The sequence below is a fragment of the Manacus vitellinus genome, unplaced genomic scaffold, assembly GCF_001715985.3.
Source record: "Manacus vitellinus isolate BGI_N305 unplaced genomic scaffold, ASM171598v3 scaffold_20_pilon, whole genome shotgun sequence".
Lineage (NCBI taxonomy): Eukaryota > Metazoa > Chordata > Aves > Passeriformes > Pipridae > Manacus > Manacus vitellinus.
The window spans coordinates 2,272,304-2,297,950 of NW_021939471.1; the positions used below are offsets into that span (position 1 = coordinate 2,272,304).

The window sequence follows — 25,647 nt, forward strand, 5'->3', positions numbered from 1 at the left end:
CAGGTAAAAGTGAGTAATGACTAGAATTGTACACCCTTTTGGTTCAAAATGATATGGCAACAGGAAATGTAAATAGGACACCATAGCCCTAGATACTGCTGAAAATTGCCATTTATAAAGGTATACATGATCTTATTAGTAACAGCTATACTAGATAAACAGGCAGACGTCTCAGCAGATGTGGTACAACAGCTCATCTGGATAACAATTAACAACACTAAACAAACTTCCAATTTCTCAAATACAATTTATTTTTTGTGTGTGGGTAGCTCACCAATTCCCAAGTTATCTCTGAAATTAAATGGATGCTTTTTGTAGTTCGTTTGGAGAGCTTGTCTCTTCTTTTTCTTTCTCTAGCCATATTTGCTCTGTATTGTGACAAATTCTCTTCTATCTGACTGCAGATACAGAAAGTCCCATAAGTCTGAAAATGCCTTTTGACATTCATGGTTTTTAGAGTTAAGATTTTCAAAGACTGCTGAAAATTGTGACCTGCAGCCATATTTTTATGAATCTGTGCCTAAGCTGAAAGAGGCCTTCTTCTGTCATAACCATCAGGTAAATGGCTACCAGACCAGACCTTACAGCACTCATCCCAGCAGGAAACACCATGATAATATATTTTAGTTAGCAGGGAAGTAACACAGGAGACTGTAACAACTGCTGCCTAGTTACACATTTTAAAAAAAAAGAAACAAAAAATAAGGAAAAGCAAACCTCTCTGGATTTAACTCCTTTAGGAAAAGAGGATATCTTTAACATAGTAACACAACTTGGTTTAATGCTTTAAAAGACACAAATTTTTAAATTAATCACATGAAGATTTACCATAGCTCCAAACATCACTCTGATGGGTAAATTTCCTGTAGTGTATGCACTCCAGAGCCATCCACTTAATCGGCATCTAGGGAAAGACAAGAGAAGTGTACCCTTAGAAATACATTATTAAAACCATACAGACAGATCCTGTTTTAAGACATCAGCTTCCTTCCTGTTTCCTTTTTCAACTGCAAGCTTGAAAAAAAGCTGCACAACCCAGCAGAGGAAATGGCCGTTCCTGCCCTCTGGAATGGGGCTTTGCCTCGTAAAACACGTGGAGGTGAGAAACATGAACCGATTACCTGCAGAACTTCTCAATTTTATTGATTCAGACGTAGTGGAAAAACTCATGTTTTCATCAAACCTGTGTAAAGATGGGACAAACCACTGCATCCAATTCCCCTACATGAAAAGTGCAGCAGAGAAGGTGGAATGCAAAAGCTCTTTTGCCTCAGCAGTTTGCAACACCAGACGCTGCTATTTCAACTGCTCCCTAATGAGGCAAGTTAATAATGCAGCATCCATAATACTTCACAGTCCCCATCATCAGGGTAAACAGGCAATGGGGAGAACTTACAGTGCTTAATTTCTAACTCCTAATATTTGTTAGGAATTTAGCTGTCCCAGTTCTCTTATCAGTACTGCTGGGAGAAAAGTTGCTCCCAAAACTAAGTCAAAAGTTACCTCTGGCTGTGAATCACCCTCAGGGGAGCTCATCTCTTTTGACAGAGAAGGGTGTGCAGGCAAACCAAACCTCAGTTTGGCATAAGAGTCCACCCTCATGAGTTTGTGTTACAATGGGATTCATGGTTTTCTATTCTTGAGCTGGCCTGATGGGCCCAGGTCAGTCCATGAATATCTAATAGACACACACTTAGCAGATTTTTACCTGGCAGAGACTGGTATGGGTTGCCTCTAATTGGGAACTATGGATGAGGTACTGGAATAAACTAAAGAGATATTTAACTGCAGAGAGAATATGAACAGATAGTGGGTGTAAAAGCAGAGGATGTGTCTTCATTCAAACCCTTACGAAAATACCTTCCATGGAGTTGACTAATGAGCATAACCCATAGAGTTATGGCAAAAATAGCACCCTGTAATAAGGTTGGCTTAGCTCTTGCAAAGGCAGTTCATCCTCCTCCACTAAACACTGCAGAAGTGCATCACTTTCATTCCCATTAAATATGGCTGGGTTGTTCCAAATATGAACAATTGTCGAAGGAGCAAAGGCTGCCTTGTTCATCATGAGGTAACTCAGATTGGAAGCAATCTCAGGACACCTCTAGTCCCACCTCAGGCTCACAGCAGGTTCAACTACGAGATCAGACCAAGTTACTCAGGGTTTTATCCACTCTGGACTTGAAAACCTTCAAGGATGGAAACTGCATGACCTCTGTGGGCAACCTGATCAACTGCCTGATTGCTCAGTCTGAACCTCCCTTAGCATGCTCTCAATACAACTTGAAGCTGCCTGTGTCTTCTGGATTTCACAGAATACTTCTCTGGAATGAAGTGATACATCTGACATGTAAATGCTGCTCCAGAGCTCTCAGCAGTGTGACTGGCCTCACAAGTCCAAGACACAGCTGCCAGGGAACAGCTGGTTTGCAAAGACCAACTCATTTTCTGTCATTCACTGGCTGATGGAGGGAAGAAGCATAGGGGTTTCTGAAAACAGATTAGAGAACTGAAAGAATCAGGGAAAACTCCACCTTCCCTGCCAGGAGGACTCTTTCCATGGGGAAATGGGAAGGCACCAGTGACTCCTCTCAAGCTCTTCACCTCAGTGACTGAACTGCTGATGTGATCCATGCACCACAGGCCAAGGGCAGCAACCACACAAACAAGGCAGCAGCCCATCTCAGAGAACAGCACACACTGGCAACAGCTGTTTGTCCCAGACAAGGGCATAAGTGAGCACAGAAAAACACAGCAAGTAGACAGAAAGGAAAGTGAACATCCAGGAAAAGGAATGAAAGGAGAGGCAGAATCCCTTGGGATTCTGTGACATTGAAATATGAAATTTCAAGATGTTTAGGGAGCAGCCAGCATCAGTATGTACTTACAGCCCTCTGAATTTTATAATGCATTAATCTGAAGGCAGTAGAAATGAGGTGAGGCACTATATGGATGTGGTGTGGTATGCTGGAAAGTAACAGGGGCAAATTTCTGTTTTCAAAATTATCCTTAAGCTGGCTTTTAGTGGTCTGGCATTCAGCATGGTATTGGAGACATGGATGCCAGACAACATACACACAGGCTCTTTCAGTGAGATGGAAGAGGTAAACTCTCTTATGATACAAATAGAAATATGTTCTGTGGCCTTCCCTTTTGCTTCCTGGAAAATTACTTGTCTGGGAAAATGGGACTGCAAGTTATTGAGGTGCACACTGACCAGAGAAACGGGCTCAGCAGGAATGCCCTAGAACATCCATCACTCGATGAACCAAACTCTTTAGAACAAAGATGCAAGATGGAACATATGAACAAAATCTGAGTGTGAAAACTGTTCATGCAATTGTATTTCAGCACCTGGAGAAGCTCAATGAACAAAGAATGAACAGCTTTTATGTGTGCTGTCACAGAGTTTTGCTAAGTCACTGACAGACTTTCTTACACAGATAATAGTCCCACAGGGATACACTGCCCTAAAGAGTAACTTCAGGAGGTTTGTCACAGCATGATAAATTTACTTCCAGACATGTTCAGTACTCACTTTCCCTCCATCAGCATTATACTCCTTTTCATCCCCCTCCAAAAGCCTGGCCAAGCCGAAGTCAGTGATTTTCACGTGGTTTGGCGACTTCACCAAGACGTTACGGGCTGCCAAGTCCCGGTGGACAAGTCTCCTCTCTTCCAGGTACATCATTCCCTGAAGGAATAAGAACAGTAAAAAAATTCAATGAATCTTACATGATTTTTGGGAAATACCTTTCACTGGTGACATGTAAATTGTCTGGTTCACTTACAAGTATTCACAATGAGAAAATGGCCTAGAGGGCAGAAGTTAAACACTGCCCTTACTCTGAGCAGGAAGTGGGATTAGATGGCCTTCGGTTACTCCAATGTGAATGATTCTACAAGATTCAATTCCCAAAGGGAAAAAAAACCCAACAAAATAGCACATAGATAACTCCTTTCTTCAGCAAGTTTTAAATCTAGAAATGTGAGACAAAGAAAAGAAATATTGTGGCCTTTATTTTTCATGCAGGAAATCTGGTGACCATAATCAATTATCAATTAAGCCAAAGCCCCACAGAAATTAGGCCAGACTGGGAAACAATCCCAGCTCTGTAATGTTCCAAGCAAGTGTCTTCAATTCAAGATGAAGGTTCTTGTCCATCTCCAAATGGTTTTAAGTAGGATGCAAATTTTCACTGCCCTCAGATGAAAAACAATTTTTTATTCCAAGTGCTGAAACGCCCTTGCTTCTTCACTCCCTTACAATACTGCCTGTAGTACTATAATAAGACACTAGATCAATGGCCATTTTTTTATGACCATATATATTCTGTTAGAAGTACTTTTGTTAACAAGCTCATCCAGCTGCCTTTACAGATAAGGTAACATATACTCAAGTTTCCCAGTCTTAACCTTATTCTTATTCTGGTGGGAGACTAACCATCCACCATCAGTACAGAAGTTTACATGATGCTTTGTGACACTGAGACAACACCAAAGCTTAGTCTTATTAATTATTTGACACACAAAGGATAGCTGGGCAGGGTTACAAGCCTATAATTTCATTAAAAGGCATTTATGACATTAACCATCATTATAAGAACCTACAGATGAAATTACACACTTGATAATTACCCTTAAGGTATCTCTTAATATATTAGCTCTGTATAATATATATGGTAATTTTTAAAAAATCATTGCTGAATACCAAAGAGATCATATTATCTTATAATACAGATGATTCAGAGACCCACACATAGCGATTAAAACAACCAGATTACTCAGAGACATAGTCCAGATTTTATTCCTCTTCATAGCCTAAGAAGTTCACACATACTTATCCCCATGCAAACTACCCCTCACGATCAGAATGCAGCCCTTTGGTGACAGAAAGTGGGCAGCAGGTCAAGGGAGATTCTGCCACTCTACTCCACCCTGGTGAGACCCCACCTGCAGTTCTGCCTCCAGTTCTGGGTTCTCCAGCACAGGAGTTGTTGGAACGAGTCCAGAGGAGGCCACCGAGAGGATTAAATGGATTGAGCATCTCCCCTACAGCAGAAGGCTGAGAGAATTGGGATTTTTCAGCCTAGAGAAGAGAAGCCTCTGGGGTGACCTTATAGAAACTTCTGAAGGGTCTATAAGAGAGCTGGAGAGGAACTTTTTACAAGGACATGTAGGACATTTTACAAGGACAAGGCATAATGACTCTAAACTGCAAAAGGTAGGTTTAGATTAGATATTAGGAAGAAATTCTTCCCTGTGAAGGTGGTGAGGCACTGAAACAGGTTGCCTCTGTTGATGCCCCATCCCTGCAAGTGTTTAAGGCCAGGCTGGATGGAGCTCTGAGCAACCTGGACTAGTGGACGGTGTTCCCGCCCTTGGCAGGGAGTTGGAACAAGATGGTCTTAAAGATCCCTTCCAATTATGATTCAATCGAAGTGGATGTCTTTACAAAAAGCATCAAATGGAGCCCTAAAACTGCTGTGGGATTTAGGAGGAAAATTTCAGTGCAAACACAATGAAAAGCTTTGAAAATATGCGGGAGACTGTTTGGCATAAACACTATCTCATGCAGTCAACATGAAGGTGGTTTGAAAGTGGACACAGGAATTCTTTGGCATAAAGCAAATGGAATTATTCTTTAGAAGCACTGCTAGTTGAAGCAAACACACCCTCCTGCCAATTGCAAATCAATACTTTTGGCTTTTGACTATCAGAACTGTATGTCTTTGAAGGCATAATGTTTTCGGACATAAAATTAAACCCCATAGAAAAAGGACAAATAAATCTCATGGATTAAACAATTGTGAGTCACACAACAAACACATCATGAAATCAGAGGCACCATTACTTAGCACAAGAATCACCATCTGAAGAAACTGAACCAGAAAAAGACAACATGGGCAATAGCAATGGCACTGTGTAATAGAGGAAAATCACCCCCAAAATGGTCCCATAAAAGTCAGATAGATTGGGAAATCATATATCTCTAACACGGAACAATAACCAGAAAGGGCTTCAAGGCAGCATCAATATTACTCACAACAAGTACTCTGGGAATTAGGTGGACTTCAGCAAACTCCCAGTCTCATGTCCCTCCCTAAAATTATGCTGGGTTTTTGCAGTTCCTGAAAGTTCTGCCCCTGAAGCCAGGATTGCAGCCTTGTGCTTCTCCCAGACACCTCTCACAATCTCTTCCTCCACCTTTCATGGGATTAAGCATCTCATCTCTCTCCAGTCTTGCATCTTTTGCTGCAGAAGAGCTCCTCCCTGAACAAAATCTCTCAAGGTGCTGCTGACATCTCTTTTCTACCTAGTTTAGGAAATATCTCAAATTTTTAGAATGAACACAAGTCCTCCTAAAGCATCATGGAGTTAACTTCCACCATCCTTATATGGTCAAAATTCTCAATCCTCAAAATAACGGGGGGCAGGGGGGAGAAAAGAAACGTCCAGACCTACAAATAGATCTTTGTGGGCAGGATCTGATGAGGGCACAAGAAGCCAAAGAATTTGATGAGAGATTTCTGCTGGCATCAGAATACATCTGGCCCAAATAAAATTATAATTTTTAACAGATTCACTTGCACCTATCAGCACTGAAATGATATGAAGATATTGAAAATTTCTTTTAACAGAAATGAAGAAATAGAATTTCTTTCTTGTTAAGAACATAACCTGTACTGAGGCTTTGGCCTCCTGTCTTTAGCTAATGATGGCAGGAACAGATGCTAAGGTGTCCAAAAACATCCTTCATTGAAAGAGTTAAACAAGCAAATTCTTAACCATGCCTCCTTGGTCTTATCTTACCTTCTTTACACATCTAATTTCCAACTATTTTTAAACATGCAGGTTAACAATTTAGGATATTACACTGTTTATTCTACTCATTCATTTTCATTTATTTCTATCTTGTGCTACTATTTAATATTGTCTTAGTAAGATTCTATTTCATTCAACCTAAACTCACACTCTCTTAAAAACGATAAAGATGTGTAATCACCAGCCTAAATATTGCTCCTCACCAATATCACATCTGGTTTTCTTTTATATCCAGAAAGAGGGTAGAAATAGCAGTCTGTGTATCAGTGTACTTACAGTTTACTTCATCTCTGTCAAACAAGCTTCGCAGGGCTTTTTCCCACCTGTGCTATCTGCAAAGCTAAAAACAGATGATGTAGGGTTGACAGCTACAAAATCCTCTGCAGAGTCCATGACCTGCAGGAATGTAAATCCTCCTAGGAATACCCAGTGTAAACATGTTCGATTTTCCTGATACCTAATCAACAAGTTTTAAAGGTAGGTGGCAGAAGTATAAATGAAAAGATATGCATATATTTTCAGTATATGTATATATTTTCAATAAAATGAGACTATACAAGCAGAAGAAAAAGAATCTAAAAATGGGAATCCTGCAGTACTCACTGTGCCATACTGTCTAAACATATACTATGCCAAAAACCATCACTTGAAGACAGCTTTAAAGCTGGCAGGAAAAAAAGCTCTCTATGCATCTCTAATCTTTTAATATGACACAGAAGTATAATAAAAAATACTCTCTGTATGACACGGCTGGTACCATCACCACCCCAAAAGCTCATGAGAGAGCACCAAGAGGACATTTTAAGAGAGTTACAAGACAAAATTATGAGTGACCCTTGTCTGTAACAATGGAAAGAGATCTGTTTGTAAAAATGCTGCTCTAAAGCCTGACCCAATAGACACTACGTGTGTCATCTGAGGTGTGATCTGTGAGGCTGGGGAAATAAAACACCAGGGCTTGTCCAAATCAGAGCTATGCTGTTCCCATACAATTATCAAAGTATAAAATGTCATGATAATATGAAACCCCAAACTTTAGTACACGCATTAGAATACCCAGAATATGGGCGGGACTTACGTGCTGAAATCACTGAGAGGGAGGTTTGACATCAAGCCATTAATGGTCAGTTGTCCCATTATTTCAAGCCTCGATTAATCTCACATGGACACAAGAATTAGCCATGACCTACCCATCACTGATACTTCCTCATCACAGTCACGACAGAGGCTCCTCAGAGGGAATGTCATTAGAAATGCAATTACTGCTAGGATCCCTCAACACTAAAATCACTCTCTGAATCAGAGCCCAATGCTATTAAAAAGTCAAACATCCCCTGCAAACAGGTATAACACAGGTAAGTTGAGCAAGTCCCTTTGGAACCTCAGGATGAGTGAGGAATAGCCCTTTGTCTTTCACAGCTGGGGGTGGGAGTGGGAATCACCAGTTTTACTTGCTGAGGTGAATCCTGCTCTCATCAGTTTACTTTTGGAGCTGGGTAGGAGTAACAGAGAACAAAAACTACCTTGTTGAATAGACTAAAAGTTAGTAATTAAGAGCTATGAAAGAAGAAAGTCTTTCCCAGTTGTATTATGGAGCGTTTATGAAGTCTCAGGCATGGTGGATAGACAGATTTGGAATGGTCACTTCAGCCACAGTCAAGTATGTTCATTCTCTTTTTATAAGAAAAATGTCAGATCCAAAAATGAGATAACATGCTGGCAACAAACTGAAGTGGGACAATGGAAAGAAGACTTTGTGTCAAATGGGACAACTTTCTGATAGCTCCAAGTTCTGAACTGTGGTAGAAAATATAACATTAGGTTCATAAAGCATTAGGACTTTCAGTGCTGCAGATATCTACAGAGGAGTATCACCAAAGTTAGGATGGTGGTGGAAATAGGAGAATAAAGGGATTTTTTTAAAAAGGAAAATGAAGCTTTTCTGGCAAGTCACAAGTTTGTCCTCTGAGATATCCTGCCTTTAAGTTGTGGCCACAATTTGCTGTTTTCTTACTTTGTTATTACCAGTGTTACTTTCTGCTGCTGTAATTTGTCTCCCAGTTTCTGGGGGCAGCATTTGAGCACAGCTTTCATTTGTGTAAGAGTTACAAGCAGAGTGTAAGAGTTACAAGCACAGACTATTTCAGATGCTGTAATTTGATTTCCATCACTTTTTTTGACTTTTCAGAGTCCCACCTCCCTGCTGAAGATGCTTCTGGATTGGTTCAAAGGTGGCAGCTGCCACTCAGGGAACGTCCAATTCTTTGAACTACATGAGTCTTGCCTGAAAGCTCTTTCCATCAGGTGCCTGTACTTCATTTCCAGAAAAAAGGTATTCACTGCTCAGGACAGAATTCAAATAGGTATGTAAGTCATTAAATACAAAGTCCTTTTGGGATAATTACTAAAGATGAACTGAAGTGTGTTTAATCACTAACTAAAATTTAACATATGTCTTTGATCTTGCATGATGCAAGACAATTCAAATTAAAAAAGTAACTATAAAAACCTTCACCCGCCCAAAGAACTTTAGCAGTACCAGTGCACAGCAAAACCACTACAAACGCTTTTTTCTCAGTGAGACCTTTTGTTGTTTTCTATAATATATATATAAGTATTTCCCTAAACTGAGGGCATGTTGATCTTATTCCACCCAGGAATTAAAAGCTGCCTGTCTTTCTTTGATAATAACTTCCACCCACCAAAGCCAGCACACACGGCAGATTCATCAAACAGGTACAGGAAGAAAGAAAATTTCAAGTCCAACTCAAATCTCATGGACATTAGTCTGCAGCCTTGGAGACTGCTCTATTACTATCCTCATAACTTGAGGCTAGCTTAATAATGTGAATCACTGCAGAAAGCCTCAAATGATCATCTCTTCCCCCACATACTCCATGGAAAAAGTGTAATTTTACCTGGGGCTAAATAGACTTTCAAGGAAAACACGGTGCCCTTTGTTGTCAGGAGCAACCGGATTCATCCAGGTAGCTGTTACTCCAGAGATGGCTGTGGGAGGGAAAAACTGACACTGCTCTGAAATACACTGACTCAGCTGCAGAGGTGTGATGTGCCACGTAGGTCTGCCTGGGAGCTGGGACTGGAGGTCACCCTCATAGCCAAGGGAAAGTGAAGGATGCTCTCTATTTTGGTCCAGAGCTGGCACCAGACCGAGCTGGGGACTCACACTTTGTGCTATGCACACCTCCACCAGGTGAGCTGCCAAGGGTTCCTGAAAATGTCTGCTAACTCTAGTAAAGCTGGCAAGGGACACACAGTCCTGCATTCAGGGCTGTGGTGTAATTCCCAGCATTTAGGAGTTCAATTAGCTCCCGTTTATAAGGGGTAAGTTAATCTCTCTCTTTTTGGTAAAGGGCAGACAAAGAAAGCTTATGTCATACGATTGTATTTCTTCCCATCTCCTGCTCACTTGATAAGCTCTCTCAAGTTTTCACTTCTCTACAGCTTAAGTCTGAAGCAATGTGCTATTCATATGTAACAAGCCGCATCTTGTGGTAAAAGTGCTTTTATCTCAAGATGGCCATCTTCAGATGCAGCCTTAGGACAGAAATTTGATATAAGTATCTGGATTTTCCTACAGCTCACAGGTTACGTCCACCTAAGCACGACCAGAGGACTGAAACGTTGCTAGACCTGCACTCAATATGTGTGTGTGACATCAGCAGAGTGGATGCTGTGCATTCGTGCCTGCTGATATATCCCTTTCTTCACAGTCCTTCTGTGACATTGCCATATGTTTTTGGACTAAACAGCTCAGAGCACACAGAAGCAAGACCAAGACTATCTATACCTGACATAAGAGACAGGATCCCAGTACAGCTGGATTTCTACCCCTATGGAAAGATAACCAGCAGCAATGCAACTCCCACATGGGTAACTCAAGCTAGTTCTGCTGTGAAAAGAGTGGTGACGTTTTGCACATGGGTAGGTCTTACATCTCTCCACTTGTGGATCACCCAGAAGTACAAATTCTGTCTGCTCACATATGGGAGTGTGATTGCACATTGGCTGACTCAGCTGAAGCACAAAATAGGGATGAGCTGGCTTTGTACCAACCACAGGAGGACACACACTAGCTGTGGCAATATAAACATGCCAGTTACCCATCAAAAGAGCGAGTCTGGATAAAAAGAAGTCAGTGTGAGATCTCTGCTCTGCATCATGTGGCTGCTGCAGTATATTTGTTCAAGAAATAAGAGTCCTAAAGCCTGATTTACTGCACTGTTAAGCTATGGCCCAAGACACAAAATAAAAAAAGATGCTGAAGCATAACAGGTCAAAACAAACTTGGGAAGCAAAAGTGAAGGGAAAGAGGCCATGGGACAAAATTAGATTAGAATTACAGGAAAAATGCAGGCTACTCCAAAATGACAGGTGATTCATAAAGGGAGAAAAAGTAGAAAGAAATAGGAGGAGAAGTAATTTCATAAGCTCATGACATTTCAATACTTAACTGACTGGACTGAACAGACATTTTGATGGGTCTGGTGTCATCTCACCCCTTCACAGCACAGATAAGTGGGTCACTGCTGAACTGATTGGTTCTCAATTCTGAGCTTGTGGGGTCCTTATAATGAAGCTATCTATCCTAAGTAGGTGCTGAAGCTCCTCTGGCAATACCAGAAGGGGCGTTTGTTCCACTGTCATCATCAAACATGTCCTCTGTCTGAACTCCTGCAGAAAATACGAGTTGTCTCCCAGGTTCCCTCAAATAATGCAGCTATCTAGATTAGCTGGTGCTGAACATAAAGAGTCTGTGAAGCACTTCATGTTCATCTGACGAAAGCTGTTACATAAAGCAGCATAAGCAATGAGATGCAAAACAGGTATTTCAATGTTGGCCATACTGCATGTGGCTCCAAGCTCTGGTCCTGCCTACAGCCACATCTGTGTAGCTGCTGTAAAGTTAATTCCTAAGCATGACATTCCTTTGGGAGGGAGTTGTGGAGTTGTATCTAATCTCCACTTTGCAATTAACTCAAGACTATTGCCACAGTGTTTTCTTAAGACAGCTGGGTGCAAGGTGCTCTCCTATGCCAGCTCTAGTGCTTGAATGGGCAAACTGGGTCATACTGGGTCATACTGTGTTACCACTTCACCTGGGCCAGGTACTCCAGCCTTCTGGACTGTGTGGACACAAGCTACATTACTGTCCCTATTCCCAAAGTGCTTAAAAGAACAGGAATGTTGTCCTATTAGCTCTGAAGAAAATCACAGATCAGCTTAGGGTACTGCAGCCCAAAGAAGAGAGAGAAATTGTACCTTCTATCTGTGCTTATAATAAGTGTATCAGCAGTAAGGCCTCAGTAACCCGGAGACAGCTTTGCAGCCCCTGTCATACCCTCACTATGCCACCACAGACGCAATGCACAAACATAAGCTGCAGCCAGAGACACACCCAGAGAGTTTCTGATCCTTCAGTTACTGAACAAGACCCAGAGCTGTAATAGGAAAAACTTTAATAAAGTCAGGGACTCATGGGTAAAGGGTCACCCCCAACACTTTGATAAAATACTTCACATCCGATGCCTCCCCGCAAGCGCTGCAGTATCTGCTGCTCACAAGGGCTGCTGAAGGCGAGCACACAAACCAGCCAGGTGTTTCCAGGAGACTGTCCTTTGGATGCACTGCCCCACATGGGAGGAGAAAAAAGCAAGGCAGAAATCTGCTGAGGTCCCTGCCTAAGAAAAAGCCTGACTGTTCAGGTTCATTTCCACTGCAGGGATGCCCTTCCCCAGACGTACCACAGGGCCTGGGCTCTTCCAGCCAGGATTTCCCACCTGCTGTGCCCACTAATGCTGTCACAACTCACCTCTGTCCAGAAAGCACAGAAACACTTAGCGCAGTTTTGGCTGCAACCACAGCTACCTGTTGTTAACGCTTTTTTTCTGTGAAAGAAGCTTTTAAATAAGAACTGCCTAAATAACAAATTTATTACTGCAAAAGTCTCCTTGCTGGGCAATAAACACTCATTGCAAAGTAACTACAGTTAAGAGGCTGGCAGGAACACAGTCCTTATGGCAAAGGCTGTGAATTGCTGTTTCAAAAGCAAATCATAGTAATCTGTGCTACACATGCCAGCAGGAGGAACATACCTGTCCTCTGATTTGGGAAGTGCTCAGAGACTTCAGGTTTCAGCTCCCAGTGGATCACATCCCCCTAGAAAGTGTTTGATGCTTGTCAAAGTGGCAACCAAAGAGAGAGGTATCAATTTGTACAGGCTTTTTGAACGCTATTCTTTCCCCTTAGATTAATTGCTGCAGTTAGACCAGCTCCAGGTCCTTCCTCTGAAGAGGCAGGCAGGTTAAATGCATCCTATAAAGGACTTCCCAGTGCAACTCTATAGGTCCAAACCGTCCACCAGGGAGATCATTTGGCTTTCCTGCTCAGAGGGCAGCAGCATATTTGAACAACGGACTACTTCTTCCTCACCCCAGCCACTGACCTCTTGCCAATGCAATTACAACCCAGAGAGTATATTGTGCAGTGCATTCACTCTCTCCAAGAAAGTGTATTTAAAATGGATTACTTCTGCTCCTTAGGCAGGCAATCAATAGAGATGTGGACTGCAATAAGTACAGAGATGTCTGTGGGCTGCAGCACTTATCCTCTATGTCTCTTCAGAAATTAATTAAAAATCAATGAAGTGTGCAGCCTATTAATAAGGAACCTCCAGATTAACAGATACAAGCACAGCCTTCCCTCAGGTTCAGAATGAACACAGCCCCAGTGCAAACACACTGGAAATTCTCCAGTACTCCAAACCATTCCATAAGTACCCTTGCTTGGCTATGCCCTGCATCTGACTGAACATCAATATTCCCAAATTTATGCATCTTTTACAAATTGCATGCTATTTTGAAAGACAGCTAAACAGGAGGAATTTGGGTAAACATATAGAGGCTTCAGAGTTACTGTGCTGGCCTTCTAGAAAATGGTCTTATGGCAAAGCAAAATCACCTGTGTGAAGATGGGATGCAGCAAACATCTAACACGGGGATAAGTCCAATATCTTCCCTCAAGTTACAAACTCTCTTTTTTTTCAGACAGCTTTCTTTAGAAATGAGTACTGACCCGGTAGCAGATAATTTTCCACTGGAAGTGTGCAGATGAACTGACATATCATGCACTGGATGCAAGGTTTTCCAGTGTTCACTTTATATTGCTGCATGTTATGATAACATAATATGTGACAAAACAGGTCTTTCCTGTACTCTGTGTACTTGCCTGGTTCAGATGAGACGGTGTGTTTGGACAGCTGAACTTAATCTCCCCTTCTCTTGGGCAGTGCCCACAGAGCAGACAGGAAGCACTGTGGTGGTACTATCTTGTGTGTTCAGATGAAAATCCCCCAGGAAAAGCCCAGAGCAGCTCCCTGCTTCGCAAAAGGCAAATATGTATGTAATTCCACTGATCTGCCTGAAACAGTTAAAGGGTGAAATTTTTGACCTCAAGACACAGGAAAAAAAGGGCACTTTTTGTCCAATTAAAAGCTGTTAGCATTATCCTGTGTTCTCATTAAATTAAGCGTGGAGGATTTTATTTTTCTTTTCTCAGCAAACAGCATAATTGGTGCTGAATTTCTGAGCTAGGCACCTTTATTTGAAAGATGCCTCTGAAGCACACACAGCTTCAGTGCTCTGTATGACCACTTTTAAAATCATCATTTCAGTGTAAATAGGAAAACAACAGGACAATGAAAGTGCTCCTTCTCCTAGAAACCACTGCCTTCACAAGCTATTCCATAGTGAGGGCCACTGGACTCTGAAGGAAAAAATGGAACAAGGGTATATTTACCCTCTCCTGCTACTATTTTCTCACATAAGCAGAGCAAGCAGTTGGTCTGTACAATGGCTTCTGCTTTGAACTGCAATATTGTTCTACAACAGAAACTGTTCTGAATTTATTTCAAATGCTTTCAGTACTCTGATTCAAGAGACTCCTTGAATAAATTAAAGGTTTGAACTTCCAAACTGTTGCCACTACGTTTCTGAGCACTTCTTAAAAACCCACATCACAGGTAACCATAGTTACCTATTTCATTTTTTTCCCCCCTTTTCTAATTGAGAAGCTTATGACAGCTGACAGAACAGGAGAGGCCAGCCACATAAACAGAGTGTGCTCACCGATAATGGCTGGAGAAACCTGCTAAATAATCCATTAACCTTATTCAATAAATCCAGATGAGTGCTGGAGTGGGGTGAGTGGAAGACAGAAATGTGGTTTCAAGAGACTCTTATTTCCCCCCAGCTAAAACGTCACATTATTATTAATGGTTCAGAGCATCGCTGTGTTGACAGTGAGAGCCCACACAGAGTGAGTCAAACTGCCACTGTGTCCCACCAGTTCCCTGCCTTCAGTGTGTGTGTGGGTATCATTAAATACACCCTGCCACCTTTTCCTTTTCACTCCACGATGCTGGGGAGGATGTTTATAACACAGATAAATTATCCAAGAATATATAAAAGGTCCATATGCTCCTTGAGAGAATGGAAACAACAGCCAGGGACTGTGCCCTGGCAAAGTGGAGGACAACTGAGCACTGCCCACTGCACTGGGGTGCATGGTCTATCCCCTCCTCTGCTTCTCTGTCCCCCAGCTCAGCCCTATCTAGACAGCAACACCGACTCCGTGGAGATGTGGGGATAGTGCTTCCAAAGCAAGTTTCAACAAGCCCTTGCATTACTCTCTTACAGACTACTCACAGAAAATATAGTATAATTCTACCCTTTAGGTAGAATTACAGGACTCAGATAATTATGGAGCACTGACTGCAGTAATAGTTTGTGTTATGTATTGGTTCACTCTTCCTTTAAAGTGGTTCTACAGTTCTACCAAGGGATCACAATCCTACACGGGGGAGAAACTAGTTCTGAAGTTGTAAATGCTTAAAAAGAAAGCTTTATCATGGCCTCAAAACAAAACTGATGTCTTCTTTTTCTATATATTCCAGAAATACCTGAACGTGGTTTTGCTCAAGCTTTTGAAATCCATTTACTTTTAGGGTGGAGCACAGCCCTGGAGGTTTTATTTCCCAAATCTGAGAAACTTCCCAGTGAGCAAGAACTGGCTGTTTTAATTGATCTCTGTACACTTTCCAGATACAGTAAATACTTCAGTTACAGTTACATTTTTGTCAGGCTGTCTCCGGAGCCAGGGATGCCATGATTTATTCAAAAAGGAAAAAAAAAAAACTCATGACTTTGACATCTCAAGATCTGAGCATGTGGGTGGTGAATATATTGGAAATTTTAAGAGCTGCTGAGCTGAAGCAGGTGACCTGAGTAGAACAAAGAGGAATCAGGGCAGGTGTATTTCCAATGATGGTAACATTTCAAGTATCTTAAGACTCAATTCCTGATTTTCTGAACTTAAAGGGAGTTTTTTCATTAATTACAACTGAGACAGGTTCAAGCCTTGGGTTAGTGGTGCTGCTGCTGCTACTGCACAGCATGCAGCTGCAACATGCAAATCAGGTTGAAAGGGATTTTAACCATTGGCAAAGTAATTCACAGGGGAAGTGGAGGAAACCTAACAGCCCTGGCCTCCTCTAAAATCCCAAGTCTTCTTTGAGAAGACTCACACTTGAACTTTCTCCCCACCTATGACCACTGGCTTTTTGCCTCTCAGCTCTACAGCCATGAATTTTACTATGATTTACAATGTCACACTGATAGCCCTGGCTATGGAATACATATGGACACTTCGCTCAGAGTAGTCAAAAGGCCTTTTAACAGGATTCAACCTCTTCCTCTAGCCTGTGACCAAGACCTGGGGACCAGCCACTAACACCCTGCTTAAAAAGCTGTCCCTGTTCTTCCTGCAGTTCTGTGGCAGCATTTTCATGCTTGAGACTATTGCTCCAGGACTGCCAGTGTACAATATAGCCACAGTTGCTTTTGACAAACTGCCCTATAGATACAGGAACCGTCTTCTTAGTATTGAATGAGAAGATTCCTAAAAGTGTCTGCTAATAGTAAAATCATGCAGTGGGTAGAAAATTCTCGTGTTGATTTTGGTTCATTTGGATCAGATCCAAACATATGAGAAATCTCCAAGCACAGTTTCCACACTCTCTTGGCTAGCATTTTTCAGCTGTTCCTCCATCTCTGGGCTGCTTCATTCACAGTTTTTTCCTTTCTCTTTAAAACAGTCGAGCTATTTCAAAGGCTCAGCTGTAGAAACTCACCATTTCCCCAAGGACCCAATCATGCTTTTCCCCCTGCTCTTCAATTAAAACTAACTGGCAGCAGGCTCAAAATATTTCTCTACCTTGACTGAAACACACTGATTAAAACACAGGCACAGGCACAACATGACCCCCCTACAGAAATACCTTTGAAAAGGTCTTTACAGGAAAGGTTCTTCAGGAGCAAGGCAGGGAGAATCAAGCTTCTCTGGGGACAGCATAAAACAATCATGTCAATAAAAGCTGCCCATTGAGCAAGTGGTACAGACTGTGATGGAAAGGACTTCTTTCCAGAGGCACTGAGATGGATGAGGATGCCTGGGATCACATATGGACACCACGAACCAGCTTCTTGCCTGTGATATTATTACTAGAACATAGGACACCCAGATGTAATTCTGGCTCTGCCTCTCCAGAAAACTTGCACAACTTTCCCAAATCACACCATTCTAAAATTATGTTTAGCACAACAGCACACACAGCACCTCCAACCCCAGATTCTAGAAATATTACAATTCATTTATAAATTTCTAGCCAAGCATATACAGAATGAATGGAACTAAGAGCTTCTGTACTGCATCTGCTAAGAGTCACACCAGTGGGCTGAACTGGGATACAAAGGTTGCAATTCTTTTACATCACAAGAGCTCAGATGTGACCATTCCCTGTTCTCATTGGAACTGATATTTACTTTTTTTGCCACTTCATGTATTTTTAGCTCAGCTCCCTAAGAAATCAGGATGATGCACTTGTGACATGTGCATACTTATCTTTCTGTCTGTCCCTCTCTAAGAATTTTCGATGCTTTTGAGTGTTTTCAACCTGATTCTGCACTACACTCGCCTCAAAAGTTTTGCATTCTTATGAGTTTCCTGGAAGCAGGTGGACAAGGACAGGAGAAAGGCTGTAATAGTTTTCCTGCTTTGTGATCACAGTCTCCCTTAGGCACTGGAGACTCCACGAAAGAGGGAGATATTATTGAGGATATTTTAACTAGCACTAGGAACATATTAAATTCCAGATAACCTAATCATGAGACATAAATCATAGGCAACCAGCTCTCAGCAGCTCTACTGCTCACAAAACTGCTTTTCTAAAGAGCTCCAGGGGGCCTCATTGATCACAAATTCCATGAAGTTCTACAGAAGAAAGAATGTAGCCCTATTTACACACACTCGTCTAGATTAAAATTTGGGCTTCCTGCACCTACTCTGGGGAGCTGCAGACCAGCACACCACTACCCATGGGATGCAGGATCATCTTTTCTTGAATTGCTAAAGGGCAGATACAGAGCTACTGGTAATGGGATCAGAGAGACCATTTCTTCAGAAAAACTACTGAGAGATCAGTCATTCACGTGGGAATGCCTGTGACATTGCTTCACATGACATTACTCACAAGGGGCTGAAGACTACCTGGCCCCAAAGTCGTAATAGCTATGGTCCCTTATGGACAGCAGGTGCTCAAGAATGGGAAGGACACAACCAAGCCCAGTTTTCCCTCACTAACTGAGGCTGGAAGTGCAGGGTGAGTCGTGTGTCTCAGGAAAGCCTAAGCTGTCTATGGAGCAAAGGCCAAGGTTAGATGCAGCACAGCTCTTTTCGCCTCATATGTAGCTATGGAAGAAGCCATAAGCTGGAAATACCACAGCAGCAAGCCAGGACACTGCATCTGGACCAAGCTGGTCAGTCCTGTTTAGTGCCTGTTTACTGCACTTCAGAGTCCCACAGGCAGGTGAAAGGTTCCCACTGACCTGGACATTCCTGTATCCGCTTCCTGTCTGCTGCGGGGCTCTGACCTGGGGAGCTTATCTTGTAGCAATGATGACACCCCCAGCCACAAAAAGGCTTCATAAAGCCTACCACAGACTAATTTACTCCTCTTTAAGGACCTCTGCCAAAACCAACCAAAACCCCTCTGTGAATGTTAGAGGGCTGAAGGTCAGATAGTTTTGGGGGCATTAGATAACTTTCCAACACTGAACCCCCTGAAGGTCCTGATGTGGCATGCTGATGCTGCAGGTGCACTGCTATCCTGCTCTAAATCCTACTACAAGTACTTCCAGGAAAAAAGGTTCATTTTACTTTCCTGCTCTTACCATGAGGATGTTGGGCAATCTGTGTGGCAAAAGAAATGAAAACAGGAGCAGGCAAGACTCTCCAAGACAGCCCGAAGGCAGGTTTTCTCTGACAGTCTCCTGCATGGACTCTCAGCTGTTTAATAATGTGGTTGAACCTAGAGTGCCTCTTTTTTCCTTTAGCAGGAGTATTAATCACAGTCTCATCTACCTAGATTCCTATTTTTATGAAACTCATACAAAGATAATATCTTTGAGACCTTTTCTCCCCTGTCAAATCTGAATAAATTTAACCAACATTTTGAAAAGCTATTGCAAGGGAAACTGAAGACAGACACAGAGATTGCAGTGAGGCTAATTTCCATAGGAAATCAACCTAAGTCCTAAAAGTTCTAAGAAAACTCAAGCCCTTACACATATCGTTTTTTTACAGGAAAATAACTTCCCTTCCATTTTTTAAAAGAGGTTTAAGTAACCATCCAGCCCTGTCCTGAGGGAGAAAAATCCTGAACTACACAAATACACTTTGGGCCTTATTTTATGCATGGCAAACCATCTGCTTCTGCTGAACTGTGAGCTATTGTTCAGGAGAGAGACCATACCAGAGCATCTTCATACCACAGACGGGACCACCAGCGTAGTGCCACGCTGGCACATCCAGGTCAGCAAGCCAGGGATATCTTTCCCATCTTTTCTGTAAGTGCAGCAACACTGTAATTCCCCAGAAAGCAGACTGTCATAGAAGGAAGTCCCTCAGTACTCCGGGAGGTTCACCAATACATTTGTCATACGGATAAATTTCATGTCTTGCTCTGCAGTTCAATTACAGCCAACATAACAGACACAATATACCAACCTCAAACACTGAAAAATCAAGGCCAAAGTCTCTTTCTTAAATAAAAAAAAAATTAAATTACAAATACCTACTGGGTTCTGTTCTTATTTGCTTTTTGTCCTCTGAGACATTAGAGTATATTTTAACCCTGTATGTAGGCTCACTCATTCTTTGATTTTGCTTTAAATGAAATCAGAAAAGCTCACAGAGTCTGACTGGAGCTGGAGACTTCAGAATATCCTGAGGAATGGTGGTCTAGAGCACAACCATGGGCAACAGGGTGGATGTGCAAGAAGACTTAGAGAAAGACATTCCCCAAACATCTGACTCTCAAACTTCTTCCTGAAAGGTCTAAAAGTTCAGTTCATCTTTTAAACCTATTATAATGTATACTACAGTATTCATACTATCATTATATAATGTATATCTCCTGGCCCCACCAAGCTAGGCAGCCTTCGTCTGCCAACAAAAACATGATCCCAGACCAATATCAACGTATATGTTGTATTTTCAACACCCAAACAGCAGAGTCTGGGTATGTGTTGAACAAACAACAGGCACACCACAATAAGCAGCTGGGCTAGCAAACACCAAATGTTTTGGAAACATCCCAGTGTGTGTATTTTAAGTAGGAAGTTGGTTTTGCACATTTCTTATGAGAGAATTAACAGAGGCAAAGAAGAATGAATAATACAATTCTGGGAGTTGTGTGAAACAACAGGGGACCGAGTGGGAATGAAAACCAGCTCTCGTTCAGTATGAGAGTGAGAATGGATTCAGTCTGCTGAATGGATTAGGTGGCTGGAAAAGAGAGGCCATCTCCAGGAACCCAGCCAGGAAGCCCAGATGTCTCCTGTAGGGTGAAAAAAAAAGAAGGGAACTACCTGAATGCCAACTGGATGTCTGAATCAGACTAAGGGATGCTACACAATGGTATGCAGGAAAAGGGACAAAGAAAGCTAGAACAGGACTTTTAGCATGACTTGTAGGGAAACCTGAGAATGATGGATTCTGCATTGGATCCAAAGCAGAGGGAAGTCAAGGACTGTCTCCAATTAAGGAGGACTTTTCCATGTATTCCTAAATTAACTAGAAGTCCTTAAAGAAAATCTTGGAACACATTATTGCCTGCTAGGCTCATAGAAACACATAACAGATCTCAATTTTTGGTGATCATGTAGGTCAGTAATTACTGATATTTAATCTTTTCATGTTCCTGCAGTTCCAAGGCATTGTGACATAACAGGAGACACTGTTTTTAGGAGAGAGGGATATGAACACTTTGCAGAAACGGAAGGGATAAAATGTTAAATACAAACAGCCTGAGCTGCCAACACTTATAAGGTTTCTCAAACATGAACCCAGACTTCACAGTGAGCTGTTATTCCCTGATGATACAAGCAGGGCAACCACAGCCCCTGGAAAGGGGTTTTTCCAAATTCCAAAACATTTGGTGCCCTCTCCTACACTGGGCACCCAGAGTCCTGGTTCTGCCACACTGCTGGGCTTTCTACTGCAGAAAGCTCTCAGCCTGCTTATCCCTCTGAGAGGCATTGGTCCCTCTGGGAAGGCTGAGAGCTGAAGAACTGCAAATGAAAGGCAGGGGGAGAATTTGCTGTTTGGGGCAGAGGGATGTGGTTCAGCAAAGCCAGTAGAAGCAACTGTAACTTTTATTTAAACATTCCTAGGTGAGAAGAAAAACGGATAAAAATGAGGAGACAGAAAAAGATTAATTTTGAAAGAAATTATCGTGTTTTCTCTTGCAATTAGTGAGCATTAGAATCAAAGTTATACTACTCACACAGTTGCAATGTGTTTACTGTGCTGGGTTGCAATTTTTACACGTCTAATGCAATTTTAATACTTTTATCTTTTAGGACAGGACTTGGTTCAGACCAAAATAATCACTGTATTAACTTTTTCTTCCTCAGCCACTGAAAGCAGTTCAGTTCATTACTGCAGAAACAGCAAGCCTCTCCAGTTCATCATTAATTCCTACTGTTTTAATTAGGAGAAAGGAAAAAAAAAGTTCTCTCTGGAAAACTTTGTGCATAATGACACTGTAAATACAAATCTTAGCGCAAAGATATAAAGTACAAACCAGACAAGTCAGTTGCTAACGTAAGATCCTGGTAAACATCAGATTTGGTAGGAAATTAATTTTTTCTTCTGCTGCTCTAAACCCACTGAAATTCACTGCATCACATCTGCCTGCAGAAGAATGAAGCCCTTAAAACTGTCTTAACAATACTTTCCCTTTACCTTAATTTGACAAATTTCAGGGAAATTTCAGCTCTGAGTAGTGTAGAAAACACCCATTTCTATAATGAGCATGAACTGGGATTCTAATCCCAACAGCTCTTCAATGTGGGAAAAGTTTTGATGAAGATGTGAACTTGGACTCAGTTCTAGTTTGGGCCAGTTTCTTCAGCTACTTTCACAACAGAAGCCAAATCAATAAACCCAGAGCATATCTACAATAATACAGACCTAAGATGGATGGGATTTTGAAAGGTATGAACAGACTTAATTAAGAGCATTTTGACCCAAGGGCTTTTGGATCTCAAACTGAAGCATGAGACAAGTGCCACAACTTGGAAACTGCAAGTCCACATTTCCAAAAAGGAGTATTTAAAGTTCAGCAAATGCATATGTGGCACTTCAGAGATAATAAGTTTGCCTGTCAACTAGGAAATTTAGGAAGCTTCGGATGATGTGCATGAATGCACTGTACACATGTATCGGACTGTGAAAAAACAGAGGTTTTTTTTTTTAATTTTCAGAATCCGTGACATAAACTGTGATATTTCATATTTTGAAGTGGTGAGAATTAGCCAAAAAAAGCTAAGGCAAAAAAAAAATAAATCTAAATGTAAACCACAGCTTTACAGTGAAATCTAACAATTCCTCTGGGTTGAGATTTTGATAAATACTGCTCTGGTTTTGAATTTTGGAAGAAGTAACACGAATGACCATAGTTGACATGCAAGCCCACAAGGTAAAGATGCAATCTGAAAAGATTTTGGTATCTATTCCTAATCCAGCCCAGAAACTTTCCATCTGAGAGCTACACCTGACTCAAATTCATTTGCTTCCAACCACTAAGTCTTCCAATACTGGGAAATAGATGTGATTAGACAGATAAGAAACTCTAGGGATCTTGTTAATGGTTAAAATTTCCTGCTTATTCATGACTATTGTAAAAGAGTTGCAATAGAAGCAAAGAGGACAATAATTTATTAGCATTCATGCTATGCTGGTTTAAAAGTAAACCGGCAGGAGAAATGAACTCAGCTCAAGAGAGATTACAAGTCAGAGTTACAATTCACTAAAAAGATGACAATAAACACAGTGATACAGAGAAAAAACCCAACTGGTTTTAACCCCCAAAGACAGATGTATAACCCAGCACCCTGAGGCAAGAACAGAACAGGGGTTCATTAGCCCCTGTGCTGAGCACCACGTGGCCCCCCTGCATGTAAAGGAAAAGGAAAGGAAAACCTGTTGGTCCAGATGATGGTGGCAGTTCTATTGCAGTAAGGATTGCAGTCTTGTCAAGAGTGGCAGCTGCAGTCCTGTTGAAGTTCTGGTCCTCCTCTGGATCTGATGAGTGGTACCAGAAGTTCCCAAACCCCAAACTTTATATATGCTCAAGTTCAGGTGGGAATGTCCAGTACCTCCCCCAGGGCAGGCAGTTCCACAAGGGCTGATTTAACTCTGTGAGTCATGGCATATTTTTGGAATCTCTGATGGTCTAGGTCATTGCAGCTGCCTATTATGCCAGTCCATTGTGGCCCATGAGCAGAGATGACCCCTCAGGCTGGGTGTGAAGGTGTTAATGCCTCCCCAGAGGGGAGTTATCACAGTTGAGTCATTGGTGGGAAGACAAAAGAACACTTCCGTGCCTCACAGGGCAGCTTGTAGCCTGAGGTGTCAGGTGTGCCCTGGGCAGCTGCTGCAAACAGTGCATTTATTAACAGTCCATCAGACATGACATAAAGGGTGTAGAATATACAGTTTTGGTTATACTGGTATAGTGGTAAACTGGTCCTAGCCCTGTGACTAGGACACATACTACTAATAAATTAGAGCAAAATTAATTCACAAGTTAAAGCAAAATCTTGACCAGAGAAACAGATGCTTCTATTAAAAGAAATAAATTTTTCTTCCACTATCCATTTTTACAAGTAACAACTGCTTGCACCTGGACATTTTATTTGTTCCTGGTTACATTATACTCAGTTCAACTACTGAAAGATCTAGCAGGCATATTATTAGATACAGGACAGTCTTCTTCAGGAGACAGAAAGGAAAAAGATTCTTGCATGTATCTGTGCTGATTAACTGATTCTACCAGTAATATCTGAAGCAACAATGACCATTCCAATAACTCACTGAGTAAGTTTTTTCATACACACACAGATGCAAAAAAGCAAATACGAAATGTTTATGGTGATACAGAAAATTTCTTGAGAACCTGACCTGTAATCAATAAAAACTTTTCAACTCCATGACCTTTGGATTAAAGTGAGTAAAGTGAGAAAAACAGAGCTACTGAGAGGAAGCATAATATAGTTTTATATGGACCTTCAAATACCACATAACTATCAGGTCCAGCTTTGCCAGATCAATATTTGAAAATAAAAAATCCTCAAATTCTGCATGGCTGCTGGATACTTGCTGGCAAGGTCGCAGTTGATTTTACCTCAGGGCTTTACCCCTTTTAAAATTTATCAAGCCTGACTGTGCCTCCAGTGACGAAAAGCATTGGTGAGAATTGCTGTGTAAGGGAACAAGCATCTTCTCTGCTTTAGGCATCTGTGCTGGCTATCCAAACTGCACTTGGACTGTCCATACTCTGCCTCCATCCCTTTGGCAAACACTCCAGGAAGATGGGCATCAAGAAACTTAAATCCCTACTGGACGGGTATCAGAGTTCCAGGTACTGCTCATGTCTGTCAGTTACCACTGTGGTACCACAGCTCCTTTGGCTTCAATTAGCCCAATTAGACCTCAAGCCACTTCTGTTTCTACTTAAAGCCCAACTGGAGATCACTAACAGTCTGAAGATGCACACAGAAGCACCTCAGAGTAGCCTGGTAGGAACACAGTTGGATCTTCTAGGAAGGACCAGCGAGAGCACATCATGAAACCGGAATTTTCTAACAAAACCCAATTCCTACAGAAACGTGAGCTCTGCTAGGGCTGACCACTGCCTGGCTGAAACTTTACCCTCCATCCTGATTCCAGTTCTCTGTAGTTATACTATGGTCAAAGAGGCTGATCACACCCAGCTTCCAAGACTCAAAGAGAAGACACGCAACTGTAATTCCAGCATGGATACAAGATCCATTGAAATCATGGAACGAAATCCACTCCCTACTGGACAGAAAACAAAATTCTGCAGCCCTGACCAATTTCTGGACATTACTTTTCAGGGAAGATGGATAATGGAGTTTGTATAGAGACTTTCACCAGAAAAAGTGAGAGTTTGTACAACAAGACCACCACACTACGTGAGAAGTAATTTATTAATACAAAAATACCCTGTTCTGGCCCTGAGCTGACTCTGCCTCCTCACCTGTGTTTCGAACAGCTGCTCACCTCTTTCCTTGAGCACCCTGTTCCACAAGATCCAGCAAGGCTCTTCACAAATAAACAGGGAAAGCTTTCAGGGAACAAAACTTAAGAGAGACCACT

At 41.8% G+C, this 25,647-nt stretch overlaps 1 protein-coding gene across 2 annotated transcripts in view; it reads right to left on the reverse strand.

Moving 5' to 3' along the window:
• Positions 1 to 25,647, reverse strand: part of ERBB4 (erb-b2 receptor tyrosine kinase 4) — a 370,853-nt gene that overhangs the window by 30,094 nt on the left and 315,112 nt on the right. For both annotated transcript variants that reach the window (XM_018071745.3, XM_018071743.3), the window contains exons 20-21: positions 3,539 to 3,694; positions 829 to 904 (exon numbers count right to left, since the gene is read on the reverse strand). In XM_018071745.3, coding sequence (XP_017927234.1) covers positions 829 to 904; positions 3,539 to 3,694 — 232 coding nt within the window. The remainder of the gene's footprint in view (positions 1 to 828; positions 905 to 3,538; positions 3,695 to 25,647) is intronic.